The following is a 19177-nucleotide window of genomic DNA, read 5'->3' as shown; positions in this document are numbered from 1 at the left end:
TGTCGGGCCGAGGATCACATGATCCCCCCCCCCCCCCCAAAAAAAAAAAAAAATCAATCACACATTTCTCCCCTGGGCCTCGCTGGCCAACTGTGTCATAGGAATGGCCGGATTATATTGGCGCGAGGTGATCAACATTTAACAGGCAAAAAGCTCAGCCCGTGGGGGTGCAGAGCAGGATAATATATACTTTTAAACCGGTGTAAATTTAATGTTTACACGACAGCTCAATTCAAATTTTTATTGCCAATATGTAACATGTATCAATTTTTTTTTGCAGATCGGACCTGTGGGCCTCTTTTGCATGCGGATAGAAATGGAATATGAATGTGATGCGTGTCCAGTAATTAAGGCTCACCCATACACAACCGACGTAAAGTTGACGTATGTGTTAGTAGGAGTACATCAGCCACGCAGACTGTTTATTTATTACAAACAGCAATAACATGACGTCATCGTCTCCATGAAATGAGGAGATCCAAAAGCCTCGCCTCAAAATATTTCTACCTCCTCCTGCCTCGCTACCCCAGCGATATTAAGATGAGCCTGTTGAAGAGGGAGCATATTTAGTTTCGTAAACACAGTACCATTTATATGCATCTGAGTCACATCACGGATGCGGTGCGTTCACATTAGAAATCGCATTTGTTTTTGCAACGTGAACAGGTACAAACGAAGATAGTATAAGACTAAAAATCCAAATTGGGCAGTGCGAACGGAGCCCAAGTGCAAAGCTGTAAATTACATTATAAATTATACAGTGAATAATAGTACACATATTTACAAATAAAGACAAATAAAAAAGGAGTGTGTTTTTAAAATATAAATCAACAATGGCCCTCCCGCCAACATGAATTCTTCCTAGCAACAACTTGACGAATGTGTGCCAGGATGTGATATCCAAGCGCCACTTCGTCCACTGGCCTTGACGTCATCACAAGTTAGCAAACTTATCTGATGAACCCGACTTCCGACAAGAAAAAGCAGATCGGAAGGGTTGAGCATTCATAACCAATGCAACTTTCAGGGCGCACATGAGAGCAACGGAAGCCATTTTTTTTTTCCAGCTCAGATGATCTAGAGTGGTGAGGACAGACTCGGCCACGATCGCCATGATGTAGAACAAGCAACAAGTTTGGGTAGGATTGCCCCGTAAAATAACATCCATTCGTTTGACAACGAATGACCAATGTCCCCTTTGAAAGTGTGCGTGGAAAACAATTGCTTACATAACAGCTGGCTAGACTGTGTGTCTATCTACAAAGACAAACAAGCATGCGCCGCGGGCGCTTGCAAAAACTCAAATCTGCCAATAGAGAAAGAGGAAGGCTGACATCCACGAAAATAGACACACACACAAATATGTCATGAGCCCCCGAGCTCCACTCCACCTCCAGCTGGGAAGAAATACATGACAAACACAAGACCAGGGTGAGCCAGATGACACGTGGGGAAACCAAAATGTTTGGAGGGGGGGACTAAACGGTCTTACAAAAGGACAAAAGAGCCCCGAGCCCCCCTACCACCATCACAGCCAAGGAAGCTTTGGGCTGAACCTCGCTCACTCTTTCACTTCCTGCACCAGGGTCAGCTTCTTCCTGTGGGCCCGGCCTCTGTTTTGCACACTGTTGTGCTGCAGCTCCTCTTATTCAGAATGTGGTGCGACAAACTTTTATGCTGTATTTTACACGGAAATGAACAACAGAACAGGCAGGAAAGAAAAAGCTGTTAAATGTTGTGAAATTATGAGAAAAACAAAAATTTGGACGGAATCAATTGGTAATGTTGCAAGGGGAAAAAAAATATTATTATTGTGACAATGAAGTCATATTATTCGTGAGGAAAAAAGGCATGTTTTCACTGAGAATTAATCGAATAACCGAATCCCCAAAAAGTTTGGAGCAAAATACTACAGTTGAACGTGAGGATGACGACCCCAAATGGACAAAATAATACCTGTACCTCGCATGCACGTTAGCACGCAAAATACATTTTTATCCGACAACCCAATTAATCGATACAACAATCGGAAAAATTCATTTTACAAACATTCAACAGCGGCAGCTTTTTTTTTTTCCTCTTTTTTTTTTTTTGCTAATTATATTTTGAATACAACGATCCTGCCAATTTGCATCCAATGCCACGTATTTTGAAAAGGCAAACAAGTGAAAGAGTCACGCCGGTTACGAGGGCCGAGTTGAATGTTTCCGTCCTTTCACACGTACTCTCGAGCAGCAACGAGGAGCTGCTGCTCATTTCGCAGCTCGCCGCTCACACTTGAGAGTCACGCGTGGTGTTAGGAACCAAAACATAACACCAAGTTCTCTAGGGCCTTCGTCAGGACCCCGTGGACCGTGTTGGGGGGGAAAAAAAAAAAGGAACAGTAGCAGAACAGGACCACTGATAGCAAGGAAGAAAGCGGCGACGGCAACCATAAGAGCTCAGAAATGTAACTAATTGCGATGCGCGAAGAGCTAGCTGTTAAGTCCTAATGGGAAGTGTCTCACTTCCAAGCCACTGTACTTCAGAAGTCTCCACATTTTATAATTACCTCCTTTTCATACTTGCATTAGAGTTAAAAAGAATGTTAAATCACATGAAACTGATGCGTGCATTGTAATCTGCCCTCTCACCTTATAAGCCCATTAGTGTTGTGATATTGGCCGTCTACATGTGTTGCTTCATCTCACGTGTTCAGATCCCCATTGCGTAAAGGGTTGTAACAACGTGACAATCAATGCTATTTGTTAGCCTGTGTATGTTGCTTTGTATGCCGTGTTAGCAGTGTACTTTTTATGTTAAAATATTACCAAGGTTATGCATACCAACATGCAAAATCCTAATCTTCTGTTTCGTTTTGGAGATTAGATTTAAATTCCTTTTCATCACTCCTCAACTTCGCTGTTTTTGTTGTGTAAATTTAATGTGACAATTGAATTTACCTCGTGAGATGAATTAAGTAGAGTTTTCCACCCTCTATTTAGCCAAGGAAGGCACATATCTGACAATCTCATAAAGATGAAAAAGCATTAAATGGTCTATAGGGCACATTCTATCCAGTCTAGCTCTATCAGGGCTCAGAGCCGCTGACGCGCACGCGACCAGCCAATCACAGCATGCACAGAGCAATGGATGTCCTGTCTCCCTGTTTGTTTGTATAACGGGAAGCCATGGTCGAAAAGCCAAAGCAAAACGGAGTTGGTCCAGAAAAAAAACTCCACCTCCATAGTGTGGACTTGGTTTGGCTTTTCCACAGAGGACAAGGCGCAAACCAAAGTTATACGCAAAGTTTGCAGAGACTCCGTTCGGACGTCAGATGGCAACACAATGAACTTAGGCAAAACGATTTGCTCTTTGATAATAGGCCACAGTTGCACAGTCCTGTTCTTGAAAATGTCATCACATGATGCTCAAGAGACTTCTCGCCTCCCGGGTTTGGTTGCCCGGAGAGGACCACTGCATGGGCATCTTTTGACTGCATTGTCCTGTCCTGTCTTGTCACTGCAATTACAATAACCCTCACATTCCACAATTTTTTCCTCAAGTCTTCGCCCTCCATAAGACGAATAATAGCCCCTCTCAAGATTAGTGGGTTTAATTATTAGCCTGGAATAGACTTTCTCAACAACGAGGAGGCCAACTCAATGCAGGCTGCTTGTGTTGTCGTCATGAGTGCTACCTCTGGATGCACCTCGGGGCACTTTTAATCACGAGCTTTTGCCGCAAAAATCCAAAGAGAACACGAATAAAATACTCTTTTGTTCAATGGGATGTGTGGATCAACAGATAGGCCGGGAAACCAATTCGTACCTGTAGGAAACCTGAGCGGGGAAAAAGACAAATAGAAAATGTATTTCTTTTTCTTAAACGTACTTACCACTCTCCATCTCATTGCCTTTCTTCGCGGTGGGCGTGTTGCCCATGATGGCAGCCTGTCAAGCGGACTCCTGGGGTCTCAGTAGCGACTTGGGGCGGCTTGACGATATATCGCCCTCACAACCGGCCGCAAAACAGTGCTCGATGAAGCTCTCGGTTGCCCACTAGCTGACCGCTATCATTCTCGGCAAACGGCTGGTAAAATATCCCTGCCCCTTTCCGACGGTCACTTTTATCGGGACAACTCTTAAAACCGAGCCTTATGCTACAGTTGGCTAAGCCTAGCACGCTAGCAGGCGCGGCTAAGTATGCGTTAGCGCTGTTAGCTTGTGTCAAACAGTCAACATACAAGACAGTAAACGACTGGTAGTTATGCGGTTGTAGTAATATATCCAAAGGTAGTCCAGGCGCATTAAACGGGTGGTCGACAGCCGTTTTCTCTCCCCCTTAGTTTTTTTAGACTAGCTGCTAGCCTTTTAGCGTCCCCTATAGTCGTACAATGAGTGGCCTTATCAAACCAGCCACTCTGTGTGTGTGGGCAGGCCCCTTCTTCTTCTTTTTCTGTGCAGAAACAAATACGGTATCCAAGTTAATTCCTCGTCCCGCCCGCTGTTTTCTTTCTCAACCACGGTCACTTCGAATCCAGCCAGGCCTAATGCGACGGTACCTCCGTCTCAAAGACAATTCCCAAAATCAACAGAGCCTTGCCATTAATCTTTAGACCGCAAGGGAAACTCCAGTCATCCAGCCAACTGGCACCGCCCCTCCAACGCTTCCGATTGGCTAATTGGAATGACAGGCGTGGAGAATCAAAGGCCGATTGCACGGAACTCTCCGTCACAAGCGTGTGAGGATATGTGATTGGACAATCAGCGAACTGTGTCCCGCCTCTAAGGCCTGCCTGTAGCCAATAGATAGCCCGACTATAACGGCAGCTGTTGTTTTCCACATTTTAATTTATCGCTGTTCGAATTAATCACTCACAAGTCAAACAGACTATCTTAGAATAATCACATTGAAATCGGAGTCGAATTAATGGAAGCATTTCGTGGTGTCAAAACCGCAACTATTGCCCGATCCCTCTGTGAGTGGGCGTGACGTTGACTAGGGCTATTTTTAGCAACTTGAGAAAACATATGGGATTACTCATAAATGTCAAAAAAAACCTTTTGGAATAATTTTAGGTGTGACATTGTTAAAGCATAAACCATGACTCACAACACATATATATACACAAATACATATTTTTATTTGGAACACAAAATAGCACACAAATTAGGAAAAAAAACATGGACTAAGTGACTTATTTTCCCACCAGTGTTAATTGTCAATTTGCACAGCAAATATTGCCATTTATATGCAATTTCAGTGCTGTAATGTTATTAACACGGTACAAATCTGGTGCGTGTATTTGTGTGAGTGGCGGGAAGCGAAGAAGTTGAACCACAGCCAATTCTGTAGAATGGCATCACACTTTTTTTGAAGCGTTTGAAGAAGAAGAGCAGTTATAAGGCAAAAAGAGTCTGTACATTACGACCACGCAATTCCCCCCACTTCACAAAGAAAAGTAAAGAAAAGAAAAGGGACATGACTATAAGCAGTCCATTGAGTTCTCTGGTAGTATTCCCAAGGGCGCGGCTTTGCCAGGAAGACAGGACGGCGGGAGCATGGAGTTGGAAGACGGGTCTACGTTCTCAGAGTCCTCCATCCGTTCGGCACAGCCTTCCCAGTTGATGTGGAACCTGGTGACGCGCGGGTTCGATGCCAGGATGTTTCTCTGGAGCTGGAACAGAAGAACCAGTACCAATATTTCAATTCATTCTTTGCAGCCACCATGTAACCTTTTGGATAGTAAACGAGCATTTTTGGTCAAAGTTGGCCCGACCTGTGCGTAGTCTGGTTTGATGGGAGGATTCTCGCGGAGCTCCTGGTCCGTGTACTCGTTGTTGACATAGTAACCGATCCGGATGAACTCCTGGCCTCGGTACGTGCATGTGATCAGCACGACGGTGACGCCCACAGCGTCACTCTCGGGGATCAGGCCCGTGTTTGGCGCATCTGCCTATCAGAAGAAAAATAAGAAAAACCAAAAAGTTGAGGGTGTAGATGAGGACTGCAGCGTATTTTAAAAATAAATTCTACCAAGTAATCGGATTTAAAAAATTATTTTGAATCATGAAATAATATTTGCATGCGAAGTGTGGTTATGTTTGGCGACTTGGGGTCAACATCCTAACATTGTTCACCATGTTCCAAGTTTATCTCTGTGACTGAGTGTTGTGACTAAGAGGCAGGGCTTGCCTGGTGAGTTACATCGGAGTCAGTAATTTGTGTGCAACATCCTAACATTGTTCACCATGTTCCAAGTTTATTTCTGTGACTGAGTGTTGTGACTTTAAAAGGCAGGGCTTGCCCTGGTGAGTGACATCGGAGTCAGTAAGTTTTTTTGTCCTGGAATAGTTCTAATTATTCAATTAATCGTTGGAGCCCTACACTGGAATAAAACATGATTGCATAATGTCACCTGGAACACAAACATATGTCGTCCAGCAGGTACTGGTCCGACTAGGACGGAGTCCAAGACTTGGTCATACTCTTCGCTCTCTGCTGAGCCCACATATATGATCTTCCACTCCAAGTCTGTAAAAGCACAACAAGGGATTGATGCCACTCAAAAGATGATTAAGAAATCATGACAAGCTGTGCACCTTGTAAAAGCACAACAAGGGATTGATGCCACTCAAAAAAAAGATTAAGAAATCATGACAAGCTGTGCACCGATTATAGAAATGACAGTGATAATCATTTCTGACTGATTTGATTTATTTAATTCCCCCTGATATTCCTTTACAACTGTACATATATTACTAAAGGGAGGCTTTCAGAACATTTTCTCTTGAAAATTTCCCAATATTCATTCTACTTTTTAATATGAATATTATTGTTATGATGAGACTTAGTGTTTCACATAGTGACTGAAATTACTTAATTTGAGAATACTACCATCATCATTATCTATTGTCTTTTTCTGTGTTTAGCAAGCTTTCCAATGATAGCAGTCTTTTGAAAATAGCATAAGATAATGTTATGGACGTTTTAACCTCCATGGACTTTGCATTGAGACGTTAGCCTCGAAATTGGTGCATTTTCACTCCCTTCAATGATAGCTTTCTTATCTGTCACAGAAAAATGATACTAGTTTCATATAAATCAGTTAAATTTTTCAAAATTTGACGCGCATGCCTCACGTGAAACGTCTTGAGAAAGATTATCTGTGTTTTTTCGTGTTAACTCGTGAAAACTACATTAAATAAAGCCAGCTAGCCGTTAGCGGTTAACATTGAAGTGACAACATGTTTGACAGCGTCGCTGCTCACCTTCGGGCAGGTCTTCCATGCACTCAAACGTGATTTCGAACTGGAAGGGGTTCCCAAATGGGCTCGGGTTATCCAGAACGGCCACATTTAGCACTTGTACCTTCGCCATGGTCGTAGGTGCCTGGCTTGTGCTAGTGTTAGCACGGTACTGCTAAGCACTAAAACTGGCGCTTCAAAGACCTTTTCCCGGCAATTCCAAAGAGTTCACTTCACTGTCCGGCAAACCCACACGTCGAATGGATTTTAAAAAACGAAAGAGTTTTGTTTTTACACGACAGAATATACGCAATTCAATCGCATACTACGAACGGGAAAGCGCTCTTTTTTTAAAGACAAAAATGTTTGTAATATGATGTTGTTCGCTCTCCCGCCGCTTTGACGATCTTACCCAAGATGCCCTGCGCCCTACGGAAAGCGACTGAGCTTCCGGTCGCTGGTAACCGGGACAACGTCACCTTGTGGTCAACTGCTAAAGTACACTTAACATACGCAATATAAAGCCATGGCTAAGGACACGCACGCGCACACATAAATATCTATCTATATAAAATGGATAAACCTTTTCCTTTTTCTTCTTCATATGTTTTCTTTAATTTTATTTTTAGACATCAATCATTTAGTTATAATATATTTCTACATACATGGCCATGTATGTTTTAATTGGCTTGATAAGAATTTGATTTCCTCATACTTGATCCTTTTACCCATATAACCGATTGCAACACCATCTGACTACCCACAAATTCGACCTAAATCTGCCTACTTTCCCTTTTTTTTCCTTAAATTTTCTTGTGCCTTCCTTCTGTCGTGAGGGGAGATTAGGTGCGGATTAGGACTCGGTGGTTTTGCTCGGCTGCATGTTTTCATCCCAATAAATATTCCAAGAATGTCACCAACCACTTTTTTTTTGCGGTGTAGGGCGAATATATCCCTGATGGGGGCGCTGTTTGACACAGTCCAATTATTAACGACAAGGGAGGCTGCGAGGTGGTGAGGCTCAAAAGCAGGTTCAGTCAAACATTGCGCTCACACAAGAAGAGACCCAGAGAAAGATGCTTCGTTTAGAGAGCAAAAACACATTCTTTGTAATATCTCACAATAGGTTTCAGTGAGATAGTCGACGCGTTTGTGTTGCAAGTAACTCGAGGCAGCGGAGCTCCACTAATCGGCGTTTGAATTGGACTTTGCACAAAGGAGGATCTGTGCTGGTGGACGAGGGGAAGGAAGCGAGGAAGGTGCGCTCAGGTAATGTAACACCGAGCGGGGTCACGTGATCAACGCTCCAAACTGCTTCCCCTAAAGGGGATGTGAGTGAGCACACCGCTCGTTCCGAAAGCAGGTGTTTTTTCTTCTTATTCTTATTTTCATTCCTATTGGAACGTTTCGATGTACGTCCCCGAAGTCCTTTCGTCCTCGTTCACTTGAAAACAGACCAAGTGATCCAGGTTCGTGCTATTTATTCTATATACATATATTTTAATATGCGTGTTATCACACGGCTAATCACCAAGGCACTATTTAGGGTGACTCACACAAATGTAAATTAACTGCTGTGTCGAAAAAAAAAATCTGTTAAATATACATTTTCCGATGGATTTGGAAGACCGGATTGAACTAATCACCTAAGAGAGAGACGAATTTACCGCTTTGACGTCATGTGGCCGTTTATTATACAATATGGCCGATAAAATGAGTCCGAAATAAATCATTTCAAAACTTTTCCCACCATTAATGTATCTTGTGAACCGTGAACTGCGCTGAATGTGAACGAAAAAAAAAGAACTCTTTTCGAGAGGGGAAGTAAAAGTAAACAACGGTGAGGGTCTGCTGGTGTGGTTGCGTAAGTCTGCACACCTCATAGCTGGCGATGTGGTCGTTTCATCATTAACGATTCATCCATGTTCATGTTAAAAGGGAGTCAGCACTCCGCTACTTCCATTCAAAGTACCTCTGATTAGCCCCCCCCCCAAAAGTTCAGATGTTCTAGTGGGCTTTTCATTACATTTTTGCAGTCACATCTTACAGCACATGCCACGCAGAAGTCTTGAAAATATGTCAATAAGATTTTTGATTTGCGTTATATGGGTTATACGTAGGTCATGTTAATGTTGGAAGAAAGTTTTGAGAAATTATTCCTGTTGGTCTCATTTTTCTGTATGACAAAAACCTGACGTTTGAACAGGGCTGTGTAGATTTTCGATCGCCACTTTAAGTCCTGCTTTTTCCGCAATGCTGCACTCCAGCTATGCGATGTCACAGTAACAACTTTCAAAGAAAACATTCATTTATTGCTGTTATGCACTATGGCACTATGTTGTAATATGGCCTAATACGGCCTGTTTTTAGACTGAAGTTATTGTCTGCCATACTGTATTGTATTGCCAGGAAAATGTTATGATTTCTACTGCTCTGCCTTTATCGTCAATTAATTGCAGGCCATTTTATATTGAGAAGCTGCAGAAATTGAGCTTCACTGCTGTGCTATCGCCACCGCTGTGCTGATGCAGTATTCCTTTGAGTTGATTCATTAGTTGAGTCTTTCACTTCTGTCACAAAAAAAAAAAAAGCAAAGTTGTGGACAATAATTTAAGATTAACATTTGTATTTCAAATTGCACGGTGGTCCATATAAAGTATGACCTTGGTTGCCCTGCCGTAACAGGCTGATTTTAGCTTTGGTGGTTTTGCAGTGATTCAGCTTGACTCACTGCTTGTTCCTTGTCTCTGTTTAAAATAGTCATCGGAAGCACATTGGTCTTGACTTCTAAAGGGAAGATTTGTCATCAGATGGACCCCAGTTGATGCCAGCCAGACCCAGTCCATGTTCGTACTCCTGGCCCGATTCCAGAAATGGACCGGTGGCCTTACATGTCCAACCACGTGCTGGTGAGGGTCGTTCTTCTTCTCCTGGTGCGCTTCGCTAATCATGCCTGGGGTGAGTCACTGGCTTGATGCATCTCTGAATGTGAAATAATAGTAATCCACACAGTTGTATGGCATGGTGCTATAGTGGTTGGCACATATTCTTTGCAGCTCCGTAGCAGGAGGTTCAAGCCTACGCTTGGAACACACACGCACACAACTCATTTTTCCATTCCAGTGTTGTATTGAGTTGAATAATGCTGCGTAGAGTAGCGGTGAAAGTCTCCCTGTAGCTGACATCATGTTTACAATAATATACTTTTCAGGATTAAAACTTAGGTCTTGTTTTTGATAAACTCTTTGGCCTATACCACTAATTTTTTTTTCAATTCTAAGTAATAATGGTGGTATTTGAAGAGCTAAGTCGTTTTTTTTTAGGTGCTACATGGTGTAAAACGTTTGAGAACCTTTATGCTAGGCTTACTATGCTAATAGACTGCATTTCTGGGCAAAAGGTCATTTTCGGGACACACTATAATGCCGTGAGAGAAGTTGAAAGGTGCATATTTTGCTTAGAAACACAGTAGCTTATCAACCCCATAATTAAATTTCTTCTTCTTCTTGGTTTCTGCTCCCTCCCTGCACCCTTATCACGTTGCACTTTTGTCCTTGCTAACCTATTTGCTCTGGTGAATTATTGACTCCATGAGTTGGTGATGTTTTTTTTTTTTTTAGTTTTGTTTTTAGTTTCCCAAAAGTCTCTCTACCAGAAACTGGCAGCTTCTGAACAGACAAATTAGATATACTTTAGATGAGTAGTGTTTGTTTTTTTTTTTTTTTTATCCATACCTCAGCATGTGTTTGATTCAGCTTACTGGATGGTGGCAGCGCACTCCACATTCCTCAGCCTCCTCCTCCTTCTCCCCCACCTCCTCCTCCTCAAAGTGGTTCCTGTGTAGTTTCATGATGTCACTGAGTCATCACATGGGCGCTCACATGGATTTAAAAAAAAAAAAAAAGTCCAGAAAACAGTGCGGGCAGCGCTTATGTGCTTACCCAAGTGAGCAGAATGTGCAGCACTCTCTGTTGTGAGATAAAATGATGCCAGGAGTGCACAATTCACTGCTCGCTATACTCACATTGGTGAATTTCCTCTGTGGAGTGTAAAAAAATGTGCTATTTTGGAAAGGTTACACTCTAAATTCTCCCCCGGGTGTGAATCTTAGCGCAAATGGTTGTTTGTCTGTGTGTGCCCCTGCGATTGGCTGGCAAGCAGTTCAGGGTGTCCCCCGCCTACTGTCCAAAGACAGATGGGATAGGCTCCAGCACGCCCGGGACCCTCGTGAGGATAAGCGAATCAGAAAATGGATGGATGGAGGAATTTAGTTGTTTAGTTAATGGAATCACAGTCTCTCAGGACATTAAGTAGGAGGCCAACATCAACTCCATCCTGAAAAAGGCCCAGCAGAGGATGTACTGTACTTCCTGAAGCTGCTGAGGAAGCACGGCTTGCCACAGGAGCTGCCGAGACAGTTCTACACAGCAGTCATCCAATCAATCCTGTGTTCCTCTATCACAGTTTGGTTTGGGGCCGCCACAAAAAAAGACAACATACGACTGCAACGGACAGTTAGGACTACGGAAAAAAAAAAAAATCATTGTCAGTGTCCTACCCACTCTCGCGAAATGCCTACTGGACCCTACTGCAACGGACAGTTAGGACTACGGAAAAAAAAAATCATTGGCAGTGTCCTATACCCACTCTCGTGAAATGCCAACTGGACCCCTGACACCCTGCTCACCACCTTTTCCAGCAACTCCCTTCAGCTAAGCGCTACTGCACCATGCACACCAAAATCAGCAGACAATCAAACAGCTTCTTCCCTCTCGCCATTAACTCCCAAAACAGTAACTCAAACCTATAGTGGCTCTTTGCATTTTTGCACACCCCCTGTGGAACATTATTACCGCAATGATCATTGCAGCTCTCTGCATATTTGAACAATTGTCATTGATCAATATTCCACAACACCAGACGGTTTAAAGCTCTCAAAGACTTTCTGTATAATCGCACACCTAAAGTTGTACTACAATTATTGCTACTGGTCACTTTTTAAAAAATAGTGCAACGATTATCTGCACCAACTGCACAGCCAATAAAGATGATTCTGATGATTCCGACAGTTCCACTTGGTTTCCACACTTGTTTATCAGTGAGAATGTTGCAGACTTCGATAAAAATGTTACATGGTTTCATTTCCCTTGCCTTAATTTAGTTTTAAAAATATTCCTCCTTTTCTCTCGTCAGGGAATAACACTGTATCGAGGGACTTCAGATCTCAAAATGCTACAGTAAGTGAAGCCCATAATTTTTTTCAATACTACATGACTCTTGTGAAGGCCATTCAGGAAAATGAGGTTTCGGCTTTCTTCTGCATTTTGACTGGCTACGTCCAATTTTGCGTATGAGCTCCACTTGTTACTTTGGGTTGTAGTTGACAAATCTTTTTTTTTTCCATACTTTCTTATTTTCTGCGTGTTTTCTCTCCACTTCCAGGGCCCTAACATCGCGGCCATCGTGGCCCCCACCGTCACGCTGGGCCTCCTTGCCATCATCGCCTTGGCAGTGGCCGGCTGGCTGCTATGTGTGGTGAAGAAGAAGCGGCAGACAGAAGGAGCTTACCGACCCAGCGCCGAGGAGCAGTGCGGCACTCGCAGCGTGGCCACCACCGACATCCTCAAACTCCCCAAGGAGGAAAGACTCATTTGAGGAGCCACTTTTTTGAGGGTGGGGGGATCCCTGTTAAAAAAAACATTCAAAGCGGTCTTCAATCATTTTCCTGTGCACACATGAAAGAGGAGCTCCAGTATTTTCTCACTACCAAATGTTTCATTTTTTTTTCCTGAAGTGGTTTAAAACTTGTTTAGTGATATGGATCGTGCACTATACAGTTAGTCAATACCACTTTTTTTTTTACCTCAGCCAACTGCTCATCACGATTCCATTTTGGTTTGATTAAACAGCTGTTTACACATGTACGACATTTCATCCGATCGACTTATGTCACTGAGTCATCAGTTCAGTTAATTTATGTCTTTGTCCAATAAATATCTGCTGTATTTGTACCACTCGTCTTTCAATTTAAAAATCCTCCTAAAAATTACTAAATCATCTGGAAATTGGGGTCATTTTACATTCAATCAGAACTAATTTATTATTTTGTTCATGAGTTTTAAAATGACATCAATTATAATTCCCGAAAACATTGAGAATTGTTTTATTTTTTTTAATTGTTACATATTTTATATGTATTTTTTATTTGTATATCTCAGAATAATCGGATAATTGATTAATTGGAAACCAAAGACTCAGGGCTAGGGGGTTGTATGTTGGGGTTAAGGGGTAAGGAGGCGCTTGTAACTCAAAAAAACAACTACAAGAAGTCTGCAAGAAAATCGTACCTGAAGAGGCTGGCAGCAAGGATGCTGAAGCCAAGTGGTTATGACTGTCACCTGCCACCAGGGGGACCCTGCTTCAAGACCTCCGTGCCCTCGAGCAAGGCACCAATACCCCTAACTGCAGCAACAGTGAGTTCGCTGTGATGGGTCGAATGCAGAAGTCAAATTTCGTGGATGCACGTGTACATGACCACCCCTAACCCCCCCAAAAAAAAGGACAAAAGTAAAGAGAAAAGGATCTTAAAAGTTATTTAAATGAGACATAAACTGACACATTGCCCCAACTTAAATAATTTCAGAAGGACAGACTCTTACCTGAACTTGGGCTCTTGTTTGCTTGTTTCCATGAGGCTGACTGTCTGCCAGTACACACACACACACACACACACACACACACACACACACACACACACACACACACACACACACACTTTGCATATGCTTGATTCTCCCGTTCTAATCAAAAAGGACGGTGGCAGGTCTAGTCTTTGACCATCTGTAACGTTTCCTAACTTGGAAAAAAAAATGAAGCCAATTTCAAAAAATGCATGAGCAACATGAGTGAATTGTAAATGCAACAAAAAAAGCGGTCAGACATTGAGCACAATGTGTTGGCATTACGTGGGAGAAGATAAGAAATTTGTCACATATCCTGTTAAGGAATGTTACACTGACAAATTCACTCCAGGAATGTACAGGGAGCACGGCCCTCTGCACGTAATCAGAGGTGGGAGGAGGGAGGTGGGTCAAACCATAATTTTAGCACAGCGGGGGATGGGGGGGGGGGGGGAATTCCGAAAATGAATTTGATAGATAAATAAAAATGTGTTGAAGCGTGCATCACAAGACACAATAAAGACAGAGCAACACTCAAAGCGACCTTTGAGAGTGATTTATTAGATGCTTCTCCAATGATAAAGGCTTCACAGTTAAAACTCGCTTGCTTGGAAACAATGGCGGAGCGGGTGGGGCGGGTGAAAAATGTGAGGCCATCACTAGTGTCGCTAATACAATGGCAGGGTTCGGAAACACTCACTATACACTTTATCCTTCACTATACTAGTGGTCTCCAACCACTGGTTCGTGGGCCATTTGGTACCAGGCCGCACAGGTAAAAATAATATATATATATATATATATATATATACATACATACATATATATATATTTTTTTTTGCAGCTGGGCATATATGAGCCGATTTTGAGGGAACCTTTTATTGAGCTACATAACCAACTAGACATCACTCTATCAAAAGTTGTGTCAAAAAGAACCCAAATTGGGTTACAAAAGGGTTGACCCAACTTTTGGGGTTATTCAGTTAACCGAACCTGGTTACCGGTTTCTTGGTAACTGGAACTCATCAATGTTGGATACTTTTTACCCCTTGATGAATCAAAATCTTGATTCAGTGTGCTGGGTCAAATCCTCAACCCGATGCGCTGGGCATAAATAACCCAACATCGGATGGCGTCTTTTGGAATTTTACATTTAACCAGGCAGATTTAAGATTGTATATAGAAATCGCGATGATTAGGCAGTTCTGAATACGTGAATGATTCCGAACACAGCGAACGTCTAAAAACACACCAGCGCAAGGTGGAGCTAAGATGCAAGGCCGAAGTGAAATGGTTATTTAATGGTGGTTGGGTTGGTGGAGGGGTTCAGGAGGTTTTTAGGCCCCCTCTTCCTCGCCCTCCTCTTCGAACTCGCCCTCCTCGGCGGTGGCATCCTGGTACTGCTGGTACTCGGACACCAGGTCGTTCATGTTGCTCTCGGCCTCGGTGAACTCCATCTCGTCCATGCCCTCGCCCGTGTACCAGTGGAGGAAAGCCTTGCGGCGGAACATGGCGGTGAACTGCTCCGAGATGCGCTTGAATAGCTCCTGGATGGCCGTGCTGTTGCCGATGAAGGTGGCGGCCATCTTGAGGCCGCGCGGCGGGATGTCGCACACGGCCGTCTTCACGTTGTTGGGGATCCATTCCACGAAGTAGCTGCTGTTCTTGTTCTGCACGTTCAGCATCTGCTCGTCCACCTCCTTCATGGACATGCGGCCGCGGAACACGGCGGCGACGGTTAAATAGCGGCCGTGGCGCGGGTCGCACGCCGCCATCATGTTCTTGGCGTCGAACATCTGCTGGGTGAGCTCGGGTACGGAGAGGGCGCGGTACTGTTGGCTCCCCCTGCTGGTGAGGGGGGCGAAACCCGGCATGAAGAAGTGCAGGCGGGGGAAGGGCACCATGTTTACGGCCAGTTTGCGCAGGTCGGCGTTGAGCTGGCCGGGGAAACGCAAGCAGGTCGTGACCCCGCTCATGGTGGCCGACACCAGGTGGTTGAGATCTCCGTAAGTGGGCGTGGTCAACTTCAGCGTGCGGAAGCAGATGTCGTACAGAGCCTCGTTGTCAATGCAGTACGTCTCGTCCGTGTTCTCCACCAGCTGGTGCACCGACAGAGTGGCGTTGTATGGCTCCACCACCGTGTCGGACACCTTGGGCGACGGCACCACGCTGAAGGTGTTCATGATGCGGTCTGGGTATTCTTCGCGGATCTTGCTGATGAGCAGCGTGCCCATCCCGGAGCCGGTGCCGCCGCCCAGGGAGTGCGTGAGCTGAAAGCCCTGCAGGCAGTCGCAGCTCTCCGCCTCCTTCCTCACCACGTCCAAGACCGAGTCTACTAGCTCGGCTCCCTCCGTGTAGTGGCCCTTGGCCCAGTTGTTGCCGGCTCCGCTCTGACCTGGAAAAGAACACGCACGCATTCAAGGATTTTTCTATTTGGTCATGTGAGATTTCTAGAGACCTCCAAATGTCTCATTAAAAATTATGAAAAAAAAATCAGTCCACAAATGAGGAGAACTCCATGACTGGCTTTGTCAAACCTAACCCTACCAAAGAGGACTTTGTGACGGTGACTTACCAAAGACAAAGTTGTCAGGTCTGAAGATCTGACCGAAGGGACCAGATCTGACAGAATCCATGGTCCCAGGCTCCAGATCCACCAGGATGGCACGGGGAACATACTTCCCACCTGGGGAAAAAAAGAATAACCATTTATGAAGGGAAATGACAGTATATTGGGAGAAGCCGGAAGTCTCAGCAACAACTTGGTGCCTGTGTGCCTCTAAGGGGTGTGGTCTCGGGAGTGATGTCAGGAATATGACTCCAGATCGGAGTTTTTTTGGGCTTCACGCAGCTCCTTGCGTGTGCTCTCATTTTGTCGTTTGTATGTTGCATGAGAGCAGAGAATGGCAGTTCAAAATGTCTTTGTGAGGTGAAAAATTACGACCAACGTCGTCTACACAAACACCTTGATTAATTATTGATCAACGGGTGCATTTCAGGGCTTTTTGTCTGTGTCCTTTATCATTTATTCAAGAAAAAACCCCAAAAAAAAAAAAAAAAAAAAAAAAAGAAGCCGAGTTTACCCGTGGCCTCGTTGTAGTAGACGCTGATCCTGTCCAGCTGCAGGTCGCTATCGCCATGATACGTTCCGGTGGGATCGATGCCGTGCTCGTCACTGATCACCTCCCAGAACTGCGAGGGGAAACAAAAAAAAAAAAAACAACAGATGACGATGCATCTGAAGAATTAATGTGCTCAAAAGAAAGAATGAGAGATGAAGCTCGAAATTGTGCAAATCTGTGTTAATTCACAGTTTGATTTTCCATTCACTGCATTGCATAAATATATTGACATGCCATCCAGAAAGAAGCAGCAGCATCTTGTACGTTTTAACGTGCAATGAAAATATATAAAAATAAACCGTGTGTGTGTGTGTGTGTGTGTGTGTGTGTGCGTGTGTGTTCAAGTCTGCGTGATTTAAATACAAAAGATTTAGCGGAGTACAACGAGGTAGTAAATGGGGGGGGGGGGCGAGGGGCACTCCACCCTGTGATTGACAAAACCGGCCCTGCAAAAAAATGCTTTTTTCGGCCCTGCAAAAAAATGTTTTTTTTTTTTTTTTTGATCAAGCAAAATGATGCGGGGTGGTGGGGGAGGAGGGTCATTCAGGTGCAAAATGCATGAAAAATCTTCCTTCTGGAACATTCTGAGAGGATGGGTTCGCCATCGGCTGGGGCGCTTCTGCAAATGAATGAAGGCACGCACGTACTAATCTGTGCACGTACAAAAATAGCCTTAAACGTGACAGCAGGAAGATTACCTTAGCGCCGATCTGGTTCCCACACTGGCCGGCTTGCAGGTGCACAATTTCACGCATTTTTGGATGCGGATGAGGGACGTGGATGGTTCGAGAAGAAGAAGGAGACGGAGAGAAGCGACGATGGCTCCTGCTGCACAAACGACGGCTGTTTCTCTGACGAGATTGGATGCGCCTCCTCCCTTTCCGAACGCTTCTACTGGACTGAAGCGGTGGTGCAAGCTGACGTCATCGTCATGGCAACCAAAGAGCGGGCGACAAGGGGGCGGGGCCGAGGAAGTGCAAAATCGAGTGCGACGCTGTGAGATGCGTTCGTTGTCTTCTCACGCACTCTACCAACGCCATCTTTTTTCACCCTTTCTTGTTGTTTTATATCATTTCTAACAATTTGTTTGATGTGGTTAAATCAGCCAGTGGTTGCTTTGCAAGGAAAACAGCTGCATTGAGTTTTTTTGGATGCAACGATTAGCTTTAACGGTACATCTGATAAGCAGCACTTACTTGATGGCACTGTCAAGTTGTGAATTTTTTTTTTCTCGCTACATGTGTCCAGGCGCCACATCCGCATATTATAGTGTGTGAACTACTGCCGCCAAAAGTTGAAAGGCTTTGATTGTCTTTGTCGGGTCTCAATTTTTCTCCATACTGGCCTTTGCTTTCTGCCCAATGTCAGACCTTCTAAATAAAAGCTCACAGAATAACAAGTTACACAGTTTCACCACACTTTGGCTACTTGTTGGCTTATTTAGCAGTAGCACTCAAAAAACAAGCACAAAATAGTTTGGGGGTGACTGCTGAATGTCAAAGTGTCCAAAAAAAGTGAAGTGAAACTTTTATTTACAATGGTATGCTTTAATTTTGAAGGCTTGACTTTTCACAAGCTATGTTACGCCAATCTCACCTCAACTAGTCTGAGTGTTGCAGACTAGAAGGCTTGTTATTGCTTTGAGTTGATAATGGGGAATGTCAAGTCAAAAATGTTCTTTACCATATGTTCTGTGCGCCCCCAACATTCTAAACACGTTGTTCTGATTAATATTGTGTTTGTGGAATATGGCGGCCATTTTGCTAGTTGCTCTCGACTGAAAATGATAAGGCTTGGTGGATTTTGGTGCTTAATTCATATTACACAAACTAAATATTAATTAGAATTCCGTGTTTGGACTATTTGACTGTCCTCAGTTGGGAGTCATCACTGCCTTTTCTATTTAATCACAAAACTTCGTTAAAAAAAATAACAAAAATTGTGTTCGCCCGCTCTGGTTCTCAGTGGTTCTCTTAGCAACCAAACATTTGTTTTGCAAGTGACTGTAATGAATTAAAAAGGGTGAATAATTGCTAAAGTGGTGTGTCGGTTCTGCAAACAGCAACAAGACGACGCCTGAAAGCATTGACATCCTGCATGATTGCATTCCTCCGTTGTGCAAAGTAACCAGCCAGCAACCGGCCAA

At 43.9% G+C, this 19177-nt stretch overlaps 5 protein-coding genes across 12 annotated transcripts in view; 2 read left to right on the top strand and 3 right to left on the bottom strand.

The window, feature by feature from the left end:
* prkacaa (protein kinase, cAMP-dependent, catalytic, alpha, genome duplicate a) overlaps positions 1 to 4631 on the bottom strand; it is a 13648-nt gene extending 9017 nt beyond the window's left edge. The window contains exon 1 of one of the 2 annotated variants that reach the window (XM_019879285.1): positions 3878 to 4631. In XM_019879285.1, the coding sequence (XP_019734844.1) occupies positions 3878 to 3923 (46 nt within the window). In that variant the 5' untranslated portion in view covers positions 3924 to 4631. The remainder of the gene's footprint in view (positions 1 to 3877) is intronic. The other variant, XM_019879286.1, reaches the window with a different exon arrangement.
* A 478-nt stretch (positions 4632 to 5109) lies between these two features.
* Positions 5110 to 7666, bottom strand: asf1ba (anti-silencing function 1Ba histone chaperone). Its single transcript, XM_019879296.1, has 4 exons — positions 7254 to 7666; positions 6401 to 6516; positions 5762 to 5938; positions 5110 to 5659 (listed from the first exon to the last, which is right to left on the bottom strand). Exons 1-4 carry the CDS (start codon positions 7360 to 7362, stop codon positions 5468 to 5470), a joined length of 594 nt encoding a protein of 197 aa, XP_019734855.1. The 5' UTR covers positions 7363 to 7666; the 3' UTR covers positions 5110 to 5467.
* A 566-nt stretch (positions 7667 to 8232) lies between these two features.
* crb3a (crumbs homolog 3a) lies at positions 8233 to 13240 on the top strand. 7 transcript variants are annotated; one of them, XM_019879272.1, is made up of 5 exons: positions 8233 to 8498; positions 8656 to 8698; positions 10040 to 10138; positions 12423 to 12466; positions 12672 to 13240. In XM_019879272.1, exons 3-5 carry the CDS (start codon positions 10054 to 10056, stop codon positions 12882 to 12884), a joined length of 342 nt encoding a protein of 113 aa, XP_019734831.1. In that variant the 5' UTR covers positions 8233 to 8498; positions 8656 to 8698; positions 10040 to 10053; the 3' UTR covers positions 12885 to 13240. The 7 variants fall into 7 exon arrangements, with proteins under 7 accessions (XP_019734831.1, XP_019734832.1, XP_019734830.1 ...); XM_019879273.1 differs by lacking the exon at positions 8656 to 8698; XM_019879271.1 differs by lacking the exon at positions 8656 to 8698 and having other exon boundaries at positions 8235 to 8498; positions 9990 to 10138.
* A 1813-nt stretch (positions 13241 to 15053) lies between these two features.
* Positions 15054 to 17941, bottom strand: tubb4bl (tubulin, beta 4B class IVb-like). The gene is made up of 4 exons (XM_019879263.1): positions 17730 to 17941; positions 16993 to 17101; positions 16485 to 16595; positions 15054 to 16304 (listed from the first exon to the last, which is right to left on the bottom strand). The coding sequence occupies exons 1-4, from the start codon at positions 17784 to 17786 to the stop codon at positions 15247 to 15249; spliced, it is 1335 nt and encodes a 444-aa protein (XP_019734822.1). The 5' UTR covers positions 17787 to 17941; the 3' UTR covers positions 15054 to 15246.
* Positions 17942 to 18812: 871 nt separating this feature from the next.
* Positions 18813 to 19177, top strand: part of LOC109521435 (tripartite motif-containing protein 35) — a 4661-nt gene continuing 4296 nt past the window's right edge. Inside the window, exon 1 of the mRNA XM_019879259.1 lies at positions 18813 to 19177. This exon is cut by the window's right edge and continues 589 nt beyond it. The gene's annotated coding sequence lies outside the window, so the exon portion shown is untranslated.

Source organism: Hippocampus comes, unplaced genomic scaffold (genome assembly GCF_001891065.2).
Source record: "Hippocampus comes isolate QL1 unplaced genomic scaffold, H_comes_QL1_v1.1 scaffold366, whole genome shotgun sequence".
NCBI classification, from domain to species: Eukaryota; Metazoa; Chordata; class Actinopteri; order Syngnathiformes; family Syngnathidae; genus Hippocampus; species Hippocampus comes.
Note: the sequence above shows the minus strand (reverse complement) of the source record. Positions and strands in the feature narration are given on the sequence as shown.

Excerpts from the sequence above, each read along its gene's own strand:
- asf1ba (XM_019879296.1), bottom strand. The coding sequence starts at position 7,362 with ATGGCGAAGGTACAAGTGCTAAATGTGGCCGTTCTGGATAACCCGAGC. Across the intron at positions 6,517-7,253 it reads CATGGAAGACCTGCCCGAAG|ACTTGGAGTGGAAGATCATA; the intron begins GTGAGCAGCGAC and ends GTGCTTTTACAG. Across the intron at positions 5,660-5,761 it reads TCAAACCAGACTACGCACAG|CTCCAGAGAAACATCCTGGC; the intron begins GTCGGGCCAACT and ends CTTCTGTTCCAG.
- tubb4bl (XM_019879263.1), bottom strand. The coding sequence starts at position 17,786 with ATGCGTGAAATTGTGCACCTGCAAGCCGGCCAGTGTGGGAACCAGATC. Across the intron at positions 17,102-17,729 it reads GGAACCAGATCGGCGCTAAG|TTCTGGGAGGTGATCAGTGA; the intron begins GTAATCTTCCTG and ends TTCCCCTCGCAG. Across the intron at positions 16,305-16,484 it reads ACCTGACAACTTTGTCTTTG|GTCAGAGCGGAGCCGGCAAC; the intron begins GTAAGTCACCGT and ends GTTCTTTTCCAG.
- crb3a (XM_019879273.1), top strand. The coding sequence starts at position 10,054 with ATGCCAGCCAGACCCAGTCCATGTTCGTACTCCTGGCCCGATTCCAGA. Across the intron at positions 10,139-12,422 it reads ACATGTCCAACCACGTGCTG|GGAATAACACTGTATCGAGG; the intron begins GTGAGGGTCGTT and ends TTCTCTCGTCAG. Across the intron at positions 12,467-12,671 it reads TCAGATCTCAAAATGCTACA|GGCCCTAACATCGCGGCCAT; the intron begins GTAAGTGAAGCC and ends CTCCACTTCCAG.